Source organism: Sminthopsis crassicaudata, chromosome 5, assembly GCF_048593235.1.
Source record: "Sminthopsis crassicaudata isolate SCR6 chromosome 5, ASM4859323v1, whole genome shotgun sequence".
Classification (NCBI taxonomy): domain Eukaryota; kingdom Metazoa; phylum Chordata; class Mammalia; order Dasyuromorphia; family Dasyuridae; genus Sminthopsis; species Sminthopsis crassicaudata.
The window spans coordinates 86380086-86399938 of NC_133621.1; the positions used below are offsets into that span (position 1 = coordinate 86380086).

Sequence of the window (19853 nt, forward strand, 5' to 3'; positions counted from 1 at the left end):
CCTGACCTACTCCCCTTTTAGAATTTTAGGTGTAGAACTTCAACTAAGACAATGCCACTAGAACTTTGCTCTAAGGAAGAATATTGTGGGGGGCCAGTAGCAATTTTTGGCAGCTTACTTTCTATCCTGCTTTGCTCTATCTCCATCCTTTTTGGAGGGATATTTGCTACCTTCTTTGGATCTTAGAAACCTCATGGTATATATCATGTGTGCTTTTTCCTTTGATGGCCACATTACAGATGATCACTAAACTTCAGCTGCTGCCTCCCATCCTCCTCTACTGGATCAACTGAGAAAAATGGCTATCTCCAGCTCTGTATATATGGGTACATGTAGTTGGAACAAATCCTGCTTTGAATGAGGATGGGGTTGAAAATCTTCTTGAAAATACTTATAAATGAGCCTTAGAAACAAATCCATTTTTTTACATTTGAGATCTTAGCTCAAATCTAACCTTTTAATACTATCCAAGCTTTTAATATTAGAAATGACTCTGAATCAGGATATCTTTCAGGAAAATACTAACTTCCAATAAATATAATTATCTTCTTTTTTAACAAAAATTGTCATTATTTTAACAAAATTTGGGTATTACCCAAAATACCACTGTTTTGGCTAGGAAAGGAAGAACAGGGGACACAAAAGAGAGAACATAAGTGGGTGGCTCAGAGGTTGAGCTCACCAACTTACTGGGAGTTAAAGTTTTAGTGATAGGCAAAAAGCATATTTCTGATTCCTAAGACTGGTGCTTGAGTTCAGTAAAGAAATGTCAAATATATTTTTCAATAGTTTGAGAATTCTTATTTTAACAAAAGAGATTTATCTATTATAGGTGTGTTCTGCTTTAAAGAAATACTGAGTTCAAAAAATCCTAATCTTCTCAAAAAGATCAAATATAGAATTGGGTCACACAATAGTGGAGAAACCCAGAATGTCTGTTCCTGAGAAGCTCATACTGAGAAATATGAGATAAAATGATTAAAATATTGGGATGAAAAGGTATTACTAACATGTGCTATGGGAAAAACATAAAGAAGCAAACCTCATTCTTGGATCATCTGGTGGTGTCATTTCCAGATCATGAGTAGGCCCATTTAAACCGATGACATGTAAGGAAATGCTCGGATTTTCACACCCAGCCTAGGATACAAAAGGAAACAGGGATAATATTAGTGATAATTGACACAATACTTTATTTTTGCCTTGTAAAAGATTTTCACCTTTATTTCATGGGTTATACAAACTTATGGACACTCCTAAGACATACCCAAGGGAATTTAATTCTCATTAGAGAATGGCTAAAAATGCTCTTAGAGACTGAAATGGGAAATACAGGGGATTGGATTGATTTTCTTCTTTCTTAATTTCCTGTCTCTTTCTCTTCCTCTCTACAGCATTTTCCCCTCTATCATCCACACCTTATCATCTCCTAGAGAAAGAAGAGGGAGAAACCAGAAGAAAGTAAGGAAAGAGTTCTGCAGTAGCAAGATGATAGAATAAATGGGAAATTATTCAAGAGGAGTTTTCAATGCTCACAAGAGGGATGAAATTAAAGCCTTCTGAAAAAGAATGAGTATAGTGTTCTGCTTTGAGCTCCTCTTATATTCTTGCCATTGCCAGTTTGGCTATGGGGTGTACCCACCAAACATATCACATACCCAAAATACCACTGTTTTGGCCAGGAAGGGAAGAATAGAGGACACAAAAGAGAGAACATAAGTGGGTGGCTCCGAGGTTGAGCTCACCAACCTACTGGCAGTATAAAGTTTCAGTGATATGCAAAAAGCATATTTCCAGTTCCTAAGACTGGTGCTTGAGTTCAGTAAAGAAATGTCAAATATATTTTTCAATGGGTTGAGAATCCTTATTTTGAGGACCACTTCTACAAGGAGGGAGTGTAAAATACTTTTGGCTGGAATATGAAGGAGAACTATTTAACTCACAACTCTCCAGTTCCTAAAAATACTAGGGATTAGCATCTTTCATGCTTAAAGGAACTTGTCCCTGGATTTACCAGAAACTGAATGGGCAAAATGAGGGATCCTTTCTCTCTGTTTTTTTTTTTTTTCACTGTAAGGAGCGATTTTGTCATTCATTCAAAGAGATTAAATAGGGAGATATTCATGTTGTATTTCTCACACTACAGAGCTCAAGGATTAGGTGAAAGAATTGGGAAAAGAGAAGGACGTGGAAGTCATGAAAATATCTTTTTCAAATATCTGAACGTCCTTCAAGTAGAAGAAAGATTATATTTTTCCTGCTTAGTTCCAGAGGGCTATACAAGAAGGAATGATTCGAAAAGGCAGAGAGAGATACAAATTTGATTTAGTAAAGACCTTCCTAACAGAACTCTCCAGAAGTGACATGGACTGTCTCTAGAAGATACTGAGATCCTCACTCTAGAGGTGTGCAAGCAAAGCCTAGATGTCTGCCTTGGTGGAATGTTGTAAAAGGTATTTCTATTCAAGTAAGAAATGGGTTCAGATGGTCTCTGAGCTTCTTTATGAAATGATAACATTCCCACAGATTTATCCCTTTTCTTCCCACTATGCTCTGCTACTGGCTGTAGAATCAAGTGTATCTATCTCTAGATGGTGGCTATCATAGTCATCAGTTTGTACACATTGTATCCTCTCTTTGGTTTCAAGCAAGTGAACTGCTATATACATTAAAAATGGAAAAATAACACTGAGCTAAGAGTTGGGAATCTTGAGTTCTGGTTTAAACTCTGCTATTGCTTTGCTGTATGACTTGGATTAAGTTATTTAAATTCTCGGTGCCTCAGTTTTTCATATGTAAAATAAGGAGACTGGGCTAGATGATCTCCATGGCCCCTTTCAGCTCCAAATCCTATAAATATTCTATGATTCATGAGTGAAGGAGGGAAAAAGAATGAGGGTGGGAGGCAGATATAGTCACCAACTGAGGGAAAGCAAGATTTTTTTTTTTAAATTCTGTTCTAAAATTTAGTTAAATGACTAACTCCAGCTTAGGCAAACACAAAAGGTAAATTTACCAACCATCAAATTTAACTAAACAAAGATGGCAATTTAATGAGAAATAATTAATCTTTTCTCTGTTTACTGTAATGCTCATAAGCATCTCTGATTAGTACATCTCCACATCTGAGTCAGCTGAAAGTGGAAAGACCTATGAATAATGCAAGCAATCAGTTCAGCAAAAGGAAAAGTCGAGTGCCATTTCTCTTACCTTGGGATAATGATAAGGCTTAACAGTGGGGTAGATAGTGCCAGTGTAGGTGGGCAGTTCCATGATGGGCACTCGGGAATCATTGATTGTGGCATAGGCTAACCTAGTCCCGTCTGGAGACCACCAGTGAGCAATGTGAGTCTTTAAAATCTCCTCTGGGAAAAGAAAAGAAAATGGAGAAAGGTGAATGAATAGGAAACAGATGGAATAGAAATCAGTTAAATTCCATTACAAATGGGATGATGTCCAAGAAAAACCATTACCTCCACTTCTAGGTAGCACAGAGGGCAGAGTGTTGGACCTGGAGTGAGTAAGTTCAATTGTTTTTCAGTCAGGTTCTACTCTTTGTGACTTTAGTGGAAAATGTACTGGAGAGACTTGACATTTCTTTCTCTAGCTCATTTAACAGATGAGAAAACTGAGACAAACAGGGGTAAGTGACATGCTCAAAGATACATAGCCAGTAAGTGTCTGAGGCTGATCTGCATTCAGAAAGATGAGTCTTTCTGACTCCAGACGTAGCACTCTCTATCCATGGTGTTATGGAGGTGCTCCTGGAATTAGGAAGACCCAAGTTCAAATCCAGTTTCAGATACTTGCTCAATTGGGAAATGCTGGATAAGTTGTCTAACTCCTGCTTGCCTCAGTTTCCTCATGTGTAAAAAAGGGTTAAAATACTATCTCATGTAGTTGTGAGATAATAATTGAAAGGTACTTACTTAGTACAATGCTTTGTGATATAAATGTCTTATATGTTTTCATCCATTTCATGGGTATCCAATAAGAATGTGATGATAATCATAGATTAGGAAAACTTTGTTTAATTCAAACTTTTATTAAATATCTACTACACAGTAGGCATCATATTAAATGTGGAGGAGACAAAGATAAACTGTTATAATTGCCTCTCAAGAGGCTTCCATTCTTTCAGAAGATATCAAACTCCTAATCTCTAACTGATCATTAAAAAAATCAACTATCAGGAATGATTTGAAAAGTTGATTTTTGGATGGTGACAGCTCTTAGATCATGTATGAAGCTGTATCTGGATGTGAGGTCAGGGCCTCTGACACCAAACTAAACTATATGTTCTTTTTATCATTCCACATTCAATCTCATGTTCCATACAGTGGAACATTTATTGAGTTACTGCAAAAGCACTATTGGAGGGACACCTGTAGGGGTTATGTTCTACTATACTCTTATGAAGCTTATAAATTAGTTGGGGAAACTATATTTCTGGCTCACCTTGAAGAGAAAATATGGTTGTATGCATGCCTTAAAATAAAGGGCATATAATCTGCAGTACCATGTTGCATGCATGCATATGGACAGAGAGTTACATTTGGTGTCAGCAAGTCCTGAGTCCAAATCCTGCCTATGTGACCCTGTGCATCAGGAAGACCTGATCCGAATCTCAGACACTTACTAGCTACATGATGTTTTCAAACTTAGAATCAAATGAGATACACAATACTTTGCAAACATTAGAAATATAAAAATGCTAGATATTATTATTGTTAATAGTAAGAAAGAATAGTAATCTAATAAAGCTTTTGGAATACAGAATGAATGAGCATCCACCATATATGTCTGATTATTGCAAGATTAAAATCATTTACAGTGACTAATTTGCTTTCCAAACAGATTTTCGATAGTGATGATCAAAGGAAAAGGTAGATAGATTGTAGGAGGAAGAAAGGAAAATGGAGAAAAAATATAAATAAGGAAAAAGAAGATCTGCAATTTCTCTATATCTATAGATGGCTGGGAAAGTGACTTCACATTCAAGTTTGGAAATGAGGTGCATTGAAAATGAAAATGAAAGGAGTTAATAATTCTAACCCATTTTCTTACTACAGTGAATAATAGAGATTCCAGTAGATGGTAACCTGGAAAAAATAGTCACCATTTGCAATGCAATGAAATTTGCTGATGATTCTGCTCCATCCTGATGGCACTTCAGGGCTAAAATGAAATGTTAACTGAAAGTTTGCTTGAGTGATAGCTAGAAGTGAACAGCATTCAAGGAAAGGAAGTGAAGGGGAAAAATGGGATGAATAGAGAAGTATGTTAAAAAAAATCACATTCCAATATCCAACAAAAATGCATCTTAGAGTAGTTTTCAAAGGACATTAATTCATATCCATCACATGAAAATCCAGAATAGGAATTTGAAATGATGGACTGCCACAAAGAAGTTAATGAAAAAACCTGATTCACAACTAATCAAATGAGCCTTGCTAACTGAGTGACTTTGGGAAAGTCATTTAACCCTATTTGCTTCAGTTTCCTCATCTGTAAAATGAGCTGAAGAAGAAAATGGCAAATCGTTTTAGTATCTTCAAAAAGAAAACCTCAAATGGGGTCATAAAGAGTCAGGCAAGAGTGGAAACAACTAAACAAAAACAAGAGTTCTATTGTAAGCTCAGGACCATCTCACTCAAGCACAGAGGGAAGACAAGACAATCCCCAAGGCTACAGAGGGTCAAACTATATTCCAGGCCATGTTGCATAAAAACAGACTTTTCTAAAGACCCTTCAACCCTCAATTGAGATTCTACAAGTGGACCAAATTCAAATAGAAATAAGGCCACTAAGCCACATAGAAGAATCTTTGTGGGTTACATATTGACATAGAAAACTACATATTAACATTATCTATGTTTTATTGTATTTTCATTTATTTTGTTAAATATTTCTTAATTACATTTTAATCTATTTATGGATTCACTTATGAAGAGTAAGGACTGCATTTAGCCAGCAATCAGGTGAGATCTCTGTTCTAGATTTTTCACTTCCTGGGGTTTCATTTGCCACAGGGTTTTTATATTGTTGTGTGTGTCACAGGTCACTTTGGAAGCTCAGAATAGCTTTTTTTAAAGCACAAAATTAAATAACATAGGATTATAAAGAAGACTAATTATATTGAAGCAGGTGTTACAACATTAAAACAAAAACATGAGCTCCAGGTTAAGAACCCTTATTTAGAAAATAATAACTAAAATATATAAGATGCTTTGAATTTTCAAGAATATTCATGTATATTATCTCATTTGAATCATACAACAATAATATCAGGTAGGTTACCTAAAAGTATCATAGACTCTGTCATTTTCAATTGTGTCTTATTCTTCTTGACCCCATTTGGGAGGATATTTGTAAAGTGTTTTGCAAACCTTAAAGCATTTTTGTTCTTGAGTCGTTTCCATTTTGTCCAATTTTCCATGACCTCATTTGGGCTTTTCTTGGCAGAAATAGTAGAATAATTTGCCATTTCTTTCTCCAGTTCATTTGACAGATGAGGAAATTGAGGCAAAAAGGATTAAGTGATTTGTCCAGGGTCACACAGTTGGTTCCAGGCTCAGCAGTCTATTCGCTGTACCACCTAGCTGCCAAAAAAAAGTATTATTATGCTAGTTTTCCTGACTACACACCCATTTTATTCCCAAGAAGTCTCTTTTTCTGCAGACCTTCTCTGGGTCTATCCAGATCAACCATCATATTAATCAATCAACAGAGATATTTAAGCACCTACTTTTGTGCTAAGCCTTCCAAGACAAAACATGAACAGTTCCTATTCTCAAATGAGTCTCCTTCACTTGACAGTCAATGATCTGCATTGGTAATGAGAATTAAACTTCTTGGATTCCTGATGATGCTACTGCTTTCAGTTTGCTTCAGATCTTTCTGATCTCTGACTTTCTGAAGTCAGGGGCCTAAGGATAGCTCCTGAGACCTCCAATTGATTAATCTGTGGTTTCATCATCATATATCAGCCTATATCTTCATGCTGATTAAGTATGCCATAGCAACATTGAAAAGAGAGCTTGAACCTTTACCCAGAAGAACAGTTCTTCAGGATCATAGATGACATTTGCTTATTACGTTGAAGGCATGTTTTATTTGAACTGAAGTCAAAGATCTAACAGTTCACCGAGGAGACCATCTCAGTCACAGTGGTGACAAATAAATAATCGACATTTTTAGATGCTAGACTCTTAAGCCAAACAAAGCTGGACTAACCTTAGCTATTTTTCTAAATGATGGTTCTTTAACACACTGTTCCTTCTGCAGTGGTTAGGTTTTTTTCCCCCTCCTTTTTCTTATATTAGCAGCTCATTAAAGAGATAATTAAGTGTAAGAAACTAAGGAGAAAAAAGGGACCGAGTAAACGAATTCTTGACATTTTAGCATTAATTACGGATGTCTTTATTCTGCAAACATTTTCTCCAGAATCTCTGGCTTAATGAGGCAGTTTGCTTGAATGTGGAACGCCAAGTGGAGTTTTAGAGCAGAGTTTTGTAGGGAGAAAATCCATTTCTTTAGACAAATTTAATTGCCTGAACCTTCACCTTGGAACATAAAAGAACATTTTGCCATTCTTGGAAAAGTAATTAAGTTGGGAAAACCTGAGGACATTTCTTTCCCTCACCTATATCTACCCTATCAGTGTAGAGCCATCTTAGAGTTGAGGAGGAACATAGGGCTATTTGCTATTAAGTGCTGTCATATTTTCTTTTGAAGAGACAGAAAGGTATGTTAGTGTAGTGTCAGCCTTATGGAAGTAGTTGGACTTTTTCCCCATTTTTTTAATCATAGAATTTTAAAGGAGCAAATTTCATATGTTTGCCTACTTATCAAATCTGGCTGCTGCATAGCTGAAAGGATGCCAAAGGGCCAATCTAGCCAAATGCATGAAAAACATGAAACTACATTTGCAGAAAGTGTATAAGAACTCAGTTATAGAACTCAAGTGCAAATCCCACATCTGCCACTTACTACCTGTATGAAGTTCGGAAAGTCCCTTCACCACTCTGCTTTGGTTTTCTTCATTTGCAAAAATTAGATTGGTGTGGGATTTGGTTTGATCATATTTCCTTCTTTCTTCCCTCTCTTCTTCTCCTCCTTCCTTCCTTCCTTCCTTCCTTCCTTCCTTCCTTCCTTCCTTCCTTCCTTCCTTCCTTCCTTCCTTCAGATAGTTTTTCTAAACCCTTCCCAATTATATTGTCTTCCCTCTGATAATTATTTCCTATTTTTCCTGTATATATATTTCTTTTTTTTTTTGTACATATTAATTTACTGGCTGACTCCTTAGTAGACTCCCCATTAACTCCTTGAGGTCAGGGACTATCTTTTGCTTCTTTTTGAATTCCCATTGCTTAGCACACAGGAGTCTGGCACACAGGAGTCACTTAATAAATGTTGAATGATTATTGAGTACTGATTTTAAAGCCTTTCATAATCTACTCTCTTCCTATTCCCTTCTGCATGCTTGTGATCCAGGGACACTGGTCTCCTTGCTATTCTTCATACCAAATATGTCTTCTCCTAACTCCAGGCATTTTTGTGAGCTATCTCCCATGCCTGAAGTTCTCTTCCTTTGTCTCCTTCTTCTGATTTTTCTGGGTTGCTTTAAATCTCAGCTAAAATTCCACTCTTTGCAACAAGCCTAATGCTAGTCTTTCCCCTCTGTGATTATCTCTAATTTGGCCTATGTATATCTTGTTTATACACAGTTATATGTATGATGGGGCCCCATTATACTGCAAACTTCTTGAGAATATGGATTGGTTTTTGCTATTGTTTGTATCCCCTTTATTTATCCCTGTGCCTGGCATTTTCATAGCATGTGCTTAGTAAATGCTTGTTGATTGACTAAATGGTTAATTAACTAAAGGACAGAGTGTGGAAGAAGGAAAAGTTATGACTTAAAAAAAATGCTTTCTAGATGTGCTGATTAAGTTGGTTACACCTTAAATCCCACAGCTGGGCAGGAGAATAGAAGGAAATAGGTCACTTATGTCAAGAATGGGTTTTAATACAGTGTAATACTAGTAATACATACTACACCAAAGCACTGTATGCAGTGGAAACTCATTAAAACCCTTTTAAATAACTGGTCCAAAGACATAATAGTTGTTCTAAAAGGTATTTCCTAATGATCTTCTCTTACAGTATGTACCATTCAAATGTAACCCTTTGGCCTAAACTATCTATATAATTGACATTAACTCTTCTCTTCACTTGGGCTGTAGTGACCCAATTCCAATACAGCTTTTACTTGTGGGTTTTATTACTGAGGATACACACCTCAAACCTTTATTGGAGGTTTCAGAGATAAAAGGCTGCTTTTCACTCAACTTCATATAACCTAAAAGGCCAAGTCTCATATTGAACCAGAAAACTTAAAGGAGTTTTTCAGTAGGAGGCATCAATATAGCTAATTGAAAAAATAATTTGGAGAATAGAAAGTCTCTATAGAAGAAAAGACAAAGTCTTCTGAGATAGGAAAAAAAAAACCAGGCCAGGGATCATCACTGATTTAGATCATATAAAGATAATCATTTATCCAACAGGAGCCTACTGTCTGAAAGTCATATTCTAGATTCTTTCATCCTGGGCAAGTTGAGCCACCTAGACACAATACTTTTTTTCTTTCTCTGAAATAGCAACAGCATCACTAAATGGTGAAAAAATTCTGATTCAGAGAGCCTAAGCATCTGAAAGCATGATCAGCCTCTGGAGTTCAAGGAAGTCAAGTAACTTCTGTCTGTTACTCTTCTTGATTGTGAAATGGGGACAATAATACCTGCTTTAACTATTTTTACATGATTGTTACAAGGTAAATGCTTTATAAACATTTCGTCATTACATAGTTATTATTTTCCAATATGAAAATGCATGGGCAGACATACTCTCATGCAATGGTCTTCAAATTCCCAATGCTCATAATTCAGGACCCTAAAAGCTATATCCAGATACATTTACTACATTCAAAAATAAAACTCATTTTTAAATTATTAATTTATCTAAAATAAGAATACAAGCTATTACCATGAATAAAAATGATACTTTTATGGAAAAATATTTTCCAAAATAAAACATTTCCTGAGAAGAATGGTATTATTTTACATATTTATGCAGATCTCCTTAGCATCTGCTTAATAGAAAACAGCAAGAGTCTTTTATTTGCTTTCACATTTAATCTGTTGAATACATTGCTTTGGTTGAAGTATATGAAAAAAATCTCACTTCATAAAGCTATGTAGTTGGAAAGGGGAATATTTTAATAGGTAATTGCTTCAAGTATAGATATAAAAAACAAAGCACAATTAACGAATTTAGTAACGGTTTGTCTCTGCCATGGGAGGCAGCCTGATAAATATAACAGCTTCTGACCTGTACTGGCAAGTCAATGAACCTATCAATGCTCTAGGGAACACTTAAGATCTTAACCTTTGTGACACTTTAAAATCTGCATTGGACGATGGATTTTCCCCATCCATAGATGTTCCCAGTGAACCAGAGGACGAGTGAAATCACAGGACCAGCACTATCCTTATGTAAATATAAGCTATTATTTTCTCATTGGTATGAGGATTCCTTTCAAGATCACAGATTATAAGCTAGACGACGTTCTCTCATCTTTGAGAGAAGCAGTATATTATAGTTGAAATAGAGTTGCACTGAGAACTAAAAAGACCCGGATTCAAGTGAAATCTAAGCTACATACAAACGATATGATCTTGGGCAAGCCATTTGATTTTTCAAGGATTTAAGTACTCCTAAAAATTGTCACTTATAGAGAAAATGTGATTATTACAAGCAGAGCTTTAACCTCAGTGACTCATGGAAGGGTCCTGGAGAATCCTAGGACTGTGGACCATACTTTGAAAACCACTGGCTTGGAATATTTCATCAAAAGGACAGTTTTTTCTCTAATAATATGTTATAGGGGCAGCTAGGTGATTCAATGAATAGAATGCCAAGTCTGGAGTCAGGAGGACTTGAGTTCAAACCCACCCTCAGATACTTAATCTGCCTCAGTTTCCCCATGTGTAAAATGAGGTGGAGAAGGAAATGGCAAAACACTCCAATAACTTTGCCAAGAAAACACAAAATGAGTTCACAAAGAGTTAGTTATGATTAAAATGACTTAACAACAACAGTATGCCATAACCCTAAGACTCAATATCTGGACATGATGTCGAGGATAAGGGAAAGGCAGAAGAGACTTTTGATTTTATCAGTTTTCTTTGACCAAACTAAAAGAGTTTACAAGATAGGAATCAAGTGCATGACAACTTTTAGAGAGAACTTTGTATTCCTGAAATATCAAATGACTTGCCACATAATCTGAATGTATCCTAGATGTGACTTGAATCCAGGTCCTTTCAGTTCTGAGTTCAACTCTCTTTCAACTACATCTTTTTGCTTTTCTTAAACATGAAAAGACATGTTCTAGTCATAATCTGTGATCTTGGAGAGTTCTCATATCAATGAGAAAATAATAACTGATTGGTTTGGTCCTGTGATTTCATTGGTCCTGGGAACATCTGGCTGGGGAAACGCTATCTTCCAATACATATCTTAAAGAGTTATAAAGGTCTTAAGAGTTCCCTACATCACTGATAAGATCATTGATTTGCCAGAACAGGTCAGAGTCCTTATATCTACCAGACTGCCTCCCACAGCAGGGACAAACAATTACTAAACTTGTTAATTATACTTTGTTTTTTTTTTTTTAATACCAATATTTGAAGCTAATTATTTGTTAATATAAAACTTTTGGCCTTGATCTGATATGTAAATATAAAGAAGTAGGGACAGATATAACTCCTGATTATATACTTCCCAAAGCTCGAAAAAACATAAAGATATTGCCAAAGACAAGAGGTTGTTGTCAAAAACAAAGTTGTCAAAAAGAAGTTCACTGTGACATAGCTGATAAATAAATAGCTAGTAAACAAACTTGGTAAGAATGTGTTGATTTATACATACATAAGTAGAGAAGATTTATTCTCTCTAGGACTTAAATTATTTCCTGCTACAAGTTAATTATTTTTGGGAAAGGCAGGGAGGAGAGACTATCAGGATGGACTAGGAGAAAATGGAATCTCTAATAAGTGGCAAAAAGATTCCTAATTCCAAGGGTCTCACACAGCTAGTAAGTATCTTAGGATGGATTTGAATTCAGGAAGATGAGGTCTGACTCTGGGCCAGTTGCTTTGTCTGCTTCATCATGTCACTGGGGCACAATAAGGAAACTAAATTCAGGGAGAATCTCTTGCCAAAATTTTGCTTAGTGGACCAACGATTTAAGCTTAAATCCCTGACAAGATTGTAGCTAGCTATGAGACACCTACTAGTATTGCAGATCCTGCTTCTAATGCATCCTAACATGAATGGTGCATTTAAGTGGGGGAGACTTTATTGAAAGCATTCTAATACTCCCCTATTCATTTGATTCTGCAGTAAAAGAGTTTATAAGATAGGCATCAAGTGCATGAAAATACATTATGTGTGCTGTATATGTGGATATATATATGTGTATATATATATATATGTATATATATATATACATATATATATATATATTTAAGTATGCATTGGAAATATCTTTTTCTCTCCTTCTCTCCTTTCTTTCCTCTCTCCCTCCCTTCCCAGTCTGGCAACCTCATTTTACTTAAGCAAAACTCTCTCACAAATTCCCTTCACATTCTACATTTGTCTCTAGACTCTAAATTGCCACACTGATATGGAGAAGGCATTTAAAGAATGAGTGGATCCTCGTCTGGGAAGATAATCAAGTGATAATCAAATGTGTGCAAAAATTAGATAAGCAATGAGCTGGAGGGTACAAATTGCTCTGAAGCAATGCAATATGCTAAAGATGAGAGGAGCTCAAGTTGGGATTGGGGGGGTATGAAAAAAAAATAGATTAAAATGCTGGATAAAAATAGTGTACTCTAGAAATTTCATTTGCTACTACTTATTTAATTTTAGGATAGATAGCATTATATTGGGAGTCAGAGGTTTTTTTTTTTTTTTTTTTTTTTTTTTTTTTGTTTTGTTTTGTTTCGTTTGTTTTTGCACTAAATGGATAGATGAGCTCAGGAAAGCAGTTTCACATCCCTGGGTCTCAGTTCCTTTCTCTGTAAAACTAAGATTTCCTAAAAGTTCCATCCAGTTCTATCAATTTATTATTCAATGATTTGCAGAAAGGATATCAATTTATGTTTTCTAGGGCTTTGAAGATTCAGCAATTTAGGACCACCTGCCCAGTTAACACTAAAATAGAGACTTGCCATGCTTTTAAAACCTCCTACTGATAGACAAAAGCTTTTCAGAAATGAGCACAAATTTAGATATTTAATGGATAAGAGTGTGATAAGAAGAGCTGTTTATAAGATCACTGGAGGTATGAACACTATTGTCTACCACCGAACATTCATCCAACTGGCATGCCATGAACCCAACATCAAGAAACTTTCTTCCTTTCCAGAAGATTTCATTAAATCCAGATCAATCTGATGAACACTTGTGAGTGGGATGGTGCTAAGTGCCAAGTAGGATATTTGTTCCTGCCCAGAAAGATCTTACAATCTAGTTACAAGTCTTCACTTTTTGAATAAGAAGTTTTTTAAAAGGCATTTAGAAGGCACAAAAATTTCTTTCATCTCAAAGGAATTTTACCTTTAATAATTAATTAATTTCAGTAAAAATATTCTTTCATTTTCAAAACATCGCAAGAATGTGAAATACATTTGAGAAGATTAAATCTTGAGTTTTATCACTTTGGCAAGGTGGAAGGCCTTGCTGAAAACAGAAACTAAATATTTTTGGTGACAGGACATGGAAAGGAAGGGTAGATATCACCAAGGAAGAAGAGAAAGGACCTGGAAGAAAGGGACAAAGACTTTCTTGGCAAGTCAATTAGTTTACAATCTTTTCCAGGACCAGCTATGTTCATATAATACATAAAAATTAAGGACCCATATAATGCTGTACCTAATTAAGCATCAAGTTAAATATAGTCACATGCCAACACATAGAACATAGGGCACAATAAGCGCTATCAGAAGTTAGAAAGGAAAAAGGACAGTTTTGGCTGGTCATAGGATTATCCAGGAAGGTTGCATGTTTGCCCTTTAAATGGATCTTAAAGAACAAATAGGATTTGTCTAGGTTGAGAGGAAGGAGAAAGAATATTTCAGGAAGAAGGAAGAGCAATGGTGGAAAGGCTAGAATAAGGATAATTCATCAGTAAATGGAGCAGCCTCAAAAAATGATGATGGTCAAGTTAAGGTGATGTTCTCCATGGAGATATTTTCTGGTCATTAGACCTCAAACAACACAGTTTTAAAGCATTCTAATGCATTTATGTAATACTGTGCATTAACCTAATGTACTTAGAATGTAGTATAATGCATTAATATTATACTTATATCTTATCTATGCTATTGAAGCATAAGTTCCATGAAAATGAGGGCCATATGTTACCGCATATTGTATATCCTCCAGCCCATGGAAGTGGGTTCACTGCCAGAAGAAATCTAAGATTTTTCTTAAATTTGCTTTACCAACAAGGGTAAATGCATTATTGATCGTTTTATTGGTCCAAATGCTCAGGGAAAAGGAAAATGACATGTTCTCCTTGCTTCCTGAAAAGGATCAATGTCGATTATCATTAACGTGCTGAGAGTTGTTTATGATCTGGGAATATGAATGTGGCTATCACAGTGTAATTAAAGTTATTTTTAAAAGGACTGTAATAATTTCAGAATGAATCTCGTCTCAAACCGATCTCCATTATACTCAAAATAAAAAGAAAAAAAAACAGACCTTTTATTTGGAGAACAAAGTAAAGGGAGGCAATGTCAGGCTTCCAGGGCTGGATATTACAAGTTAACTTATGAAGAATACAAAATTTATCTTTAGCTGCTCCTTCCCATCAATAAAAAGTACAGTTCTCTGTGGAATTTTCTGCTTCTTCATTATCAAAACCTGCTATCATTTAGTTATGGTTGAAAAGAATCTGATGGGAGGAAGGGAGCAAACACCTATCATGCACCAGATATTTTGCTAAATGCTTTACAAATATTATCTCATTTGATCCTCATAACAATCTTGGGAGGTAGGTACTCTAATTATATTGTTGCTGTTCATCTGTCACAGCACTTATTATGCTCATTTCATAGGAGAAGAAACAATCCAATGGAGGATGATGCCTTCTCCAGGGTCAGAGAATTATAAAGAATGTGAGACCATATTTGAACTCAAGTATCCTAATGCCAGGCCCAGAGCTCCATTCACTGTGCCATGTACTTGCCTACTGCCCCAATTAGTTAATTCACACTCGACTGCTAAGAATGTTCTACAGATTTCTAGCATATCATAAGGATTAAGTGTATTTGTGAATTCATTGATATAGGATATTCCTGGGCCCTACCAAAAATAGGATGGCACCTTCTCTACAATTAGAAAGCTGTGTAGAGAATATTGAGAGGTTAAATATCTGCCCAGAGTCCCAAAGCCAATATGTCATAAGCTGGACTTCAACTCAAGCCTTCCTCACTTTAAGATCAGCTATTTTCATATTTAGTCACCCTGATTTTAATAGAGAAAAAGTTTTAATGTCCTCTAAGAACAAATCTGTAGAGGAAGAATTTCAGCCCACAAAAGGTCGCAGTGGGGAAGATATTTAGGAAAATTCTTATAAAACCTCTCTTGCTCTGCTCAGGAATGCAGCTGACCTTGCCAGGTGAGGAAGGAGGTAATGAAATAATTCTTCCCACTGGCTCAAGTTTAAATGCTCAGTGGCTAAGATGAAGTGGGACCTGCTGCTAGTGATTCATCAAGTTAGGAAGGCAAGGCTGGGGACAAGGAAAAAGGCCATTCTTCAAGGCCGTTAACTCCAGAAATTTTTTTTTTTAGTTAATGGAGAACTTTATTTTATGAATCCTAAGGCTCTATGTCTCAATTCTAGTATCCTTTATTTACAGAAAAACTGGCATCTAAACTGGTAAGGATATGAGAAAAGTGGTCAATGACCTAAAATCCCTGTTATTAAAATGACCTGTCAGTAGAATATAGTGGAAAAAGCACTAATCTTATAGTAGTATAAATCTGATGGTACATTTTTGCCTGAAATTCTTTGAAACTTTGCTCAACACAGTGACCAATTCTCACTTCAGAAGAATTATGAAACAAGCCTCTTGGTGGGAAATAGTAGAAGAGGATAATAAGACATATATATATATATATACATATATATACACACACATATATATATATGTATATATATATATGTAAGTGAGATTATATATAGAAGGTCAGTCAATCATTAAGTATTCATCAAGCACTTATTATGTATCTGAGCTATGTCAAGCCCTAGAGATTAAGGAAGGTAAAAATATCTCCCTCCCCTATAGAAGCTCACATTTTAAGGGGGAATACAACATGCAAATTAACTATATACCTACTAGATCTATATATAGAGTAAATGGAAGGCAACATCAAAGGGGAGGCACTAACAACTGGACAGAAGGATTGATGGGATTTAAGCTGAGTCTCTAAACAGACCAAACACTTTGGAAACCTTAAAATACTATAAAAAATTTGTCATTATTGTTGTTGTTGCTAAGAAATATACATTTTGATCAAAGCTAATGTTCTAGTTTGTTTTGTTTGACTGATTATTTTAAAAAAGGAAGAAGAGAGCATCAATAAAATTAAAAAAGAAAAACCAAAAACAATTAAACAGATATTTTCAAAACAAATTTTATATGTAATAGAAGCTCATGTTTTAGCACACTATCTTTTTTTTGTCTGCTCTCTGTATTGTAAAGCCTGTGTTTATTGAGTGTTTATCATAAAAAGCAAATGAAAAAAAACACTTGAGGCTTTAAGAAAATAATTTCATCACTTTAGGTCTTAGTTGTCTCACCTCTCACATAGTGTCAATAATATTGTTCACACCATGTAATGTTCTGGTTAGCTTTCTGGAGGTCTCAGGACCAGCCTTGTTTTCAGCAGAATAATTACCACAAGAATAATGGAAGTCTTTATTATCTCTGCCTGGGTACAGTCTAGCTTTCTAAGGGATTTTCAGATGAGCCTTGGTCTCAGTGGAGAAGTGAAGGAGGACAGGCTAGCCACCACAAAGGTCTCTGTCTTCAAGTCTCTTCCAGTCCTCCTTTAGGTGTGACTCTGACCTCTTAAATACTCTGTTACAATTAAATCCATTCATCATATTGAGTATAAAATAATTATTGTATCACTTGGGAACCATTATTTGTTGTAAGATTAAATCAATCATACTGAACTAGAAAACTATTCATCACCATGCTAAACTAGATAATCATTGTCTCATCAATTCTACTGAGTTAATACCTTGTTGTAAGAATCCTTGCCTCAAGTATATTTCTCCAGAGTTCTGGCCTATTAGGACACCAAGCTCACCATAGTTTTTAAGAAGACCCAATAAGATTAAGCATTTGAAAGTGTATTCTACGAGCATCAAATGAACTATATAATTGTATCTATCACAGGATAAGCAATCCAGTTAATGTGTTCTGTGTTTTATATATACCTATATGTTACTTATATGTACAGTATTTATTGTGTATATCTTAATATGCTAACTATGATCTGTAGCAGTTTCTCAAAGTGTACTATACAAATACCTATTGTAGTCCAATTAGGTTACAAATATTTTTACAAATGTATGCGATAGATTGATTTTAGTCCCTTAATATTGGGAATGGGACCATTGTTTCCTACTGAAATGCTGCTCACTGGAGCAAAATTCTATCTTTTCCCACTTGAAAAAATGTGATCTCTCCACCAAACAGCAGAATGGATCTGCTTAATTTCCTCCTGGAGAACCAAAGGGAATTAGAGGTATAGGGTAGGGACACTTGTGAGTGACCCTCAGGCCTAGAACTGGTCTGATGTAGGTCTGGAAGCTTACTTGGGATGGTGAACTCATGAAGGACGGATCCACCCAAACTGTGGAGTTCACACAATCCTATTCACTGACAGAAATGATCTAAGCATGAACTAACTTGAGGAATGACTTCTTTGTATTAAGACAGCTTTGATTTTAATCCTATAGAATCACATTTGAATAGCTAATTGAACTTGGAAGGGTCCTTAAAATTCATATAGTCCTTTGTCCTTACTTAAGACTCCCAGCCTACTAATAACTTGTCTGAGGTTTGTCTAACTTTGTTAGAGCACAGTACTAAAAAAGGAAGGTTTGGTCTTCATGTATAGTATAAATTTTATTGTTTTCCCTGGTCATAGAACAGTGGCAATTCTTGAAAATGGGAATTTTTAATTTCTCCCCTCTACCCCATGAAATTCTAAGGGTTAGAATCAAAGTATCACATTTATAAGAAAACAAGTTAACCTTCCAAGTTCATGTCCAAACAATAGTGGGTCAAGTGTAGAAATGCCAAATATGAGATAACTTAGAGAGAAGGATGGAGGAAGAGACAAGCACTATGAAGCTACTTTTAGTATTTCCTCAGGTCTGTCCTGGAGAAAGGGGCTCTCCCATCTATAGTTTGGAGCAGGACTTACTTTGATCTCTAACTCAGATTCTGATTTGGAAAGCTTTTAAATTTTTCTAAACTGAGGAGTACAGTGCTACATTGTGCAAACCAAGCAAATCTTATCTTTCTTTGGACATGAAAGTGCTTTTTTTACTATGTGGCCAAAAGATGTTTAGCTAAAATATATTTTTTTTTCTTGAGGAGTGAGGGAAAAGTGAAAAGGAATCTTGCTTTTCAGGGATTCTATTGAAAGGTATATTTTGTTCAAAAAAGTCAAAAGGAAGATGCTTAAACACAATTAAATAGACTATTGATTTCTGCCACTAAATTCCAAGAAGACATTTGACCTATATAAACTAACTTTCAAAAAATGTAGTTATATATGGGGAAAATGTTAAACATAATGCTTAATTTGGTGATCACATTTTCTTATCTCTACATCTAGAAATTTCCTATTAACTTTATCACCTATTTTCTTTACCTACCATGCAGTGACAACCTTATCCCCAAAGAGGTTCCCATCCATCCACCCATCTATCTACCCATCCATCTATCCATCCATCCATCCATCCATTCATCCATCCATCCATCCATCCATTCATCCCATGGCTTCTTTGTCTCCTCTCCAATTACAGGATTTAGAACTATAAGGGATGTCAGAAATAATTTGGTCTAATTCTCTTGTTTTATATATGAAGAAATTAAGGCTCAAAGAAATTGAGTTGCCTACAGAATAGGTCTTCTTTGTCCAAAATCAGGGTTCTCATCAAAAACTACATGTATATGCACATGCACATTTAACCAGAGCCTAATCTCTGCCAATGAATTGTCACTCCTTTCCAGATAATAAAGCTTTTTTATTTTATAGACGGGTAATTATAATGATAGGAATTTTAGGCACCCTGAAAGGCCAATGGGTCATATGTAGATCCTGTTAGGGTCCTTCAAATGTTAGCCTCTGTACTCTTTGTTCCAAGATGTTGGACTAAAATTATTATTTTGCTTTGTAATTACATACTGATTTTTAAAAATATATATCTTTTTTTAGAAACACTAAGAAAATGTGGTATTGATTTAATAATCTATACAATGCTTGGTTAGTTGTCTGTCATAAAATTGATAGCAGATTTAATGACAATTTTTAATTTCCTTAGCTAAAGTTTTGTGTTCTTGGTATTCTGCCAAGGCTGATCATTTAAATATTCACAGTAATGCTAAAATGATTAAAATCCTGAAATTAGAGATTTAATTGAATAGTGCATCAACCTCCAAATGAGATTAACTATTCCTATTTACTCA

At 35.4% G+C, this 19853-nt stretch overlaps 1 protein-coding gene across 6 annotated transcripts in view; it reads right to left on the bottom strand.

Moving 5' to 3' along the window:
* The window catches only part of DPP6 (dipeptidyl peptidase like 6), a 1195887-nt gene that overhangs the window by 179287 nt on the left and 996747 nt on the right, over window positions 1–19853 (bottom strand). For all 6 annotated transcript variants that reach the window (XR_012482250.1, XM_074267390.1, XM_074267388.1 and 3 more), the window contains 2 exons: window positions 3211–3365; window positions 1043–1140 (listed from right to left, as the gene is read on the bottom strand). Coding sequence is in view for 5 of the 6 variants with exons in the window: in XM_074267390.1 (XP_074123491.1) it covers window positions 1043–1140; window positions 3211–3365 (253 nt within the window). In the remaining variant the exon portion in view is untranslated. The remainder of the gene's footprint in view (window positions 1–1042; window positions 1141–3210; window positions 3366–19853) is intronic.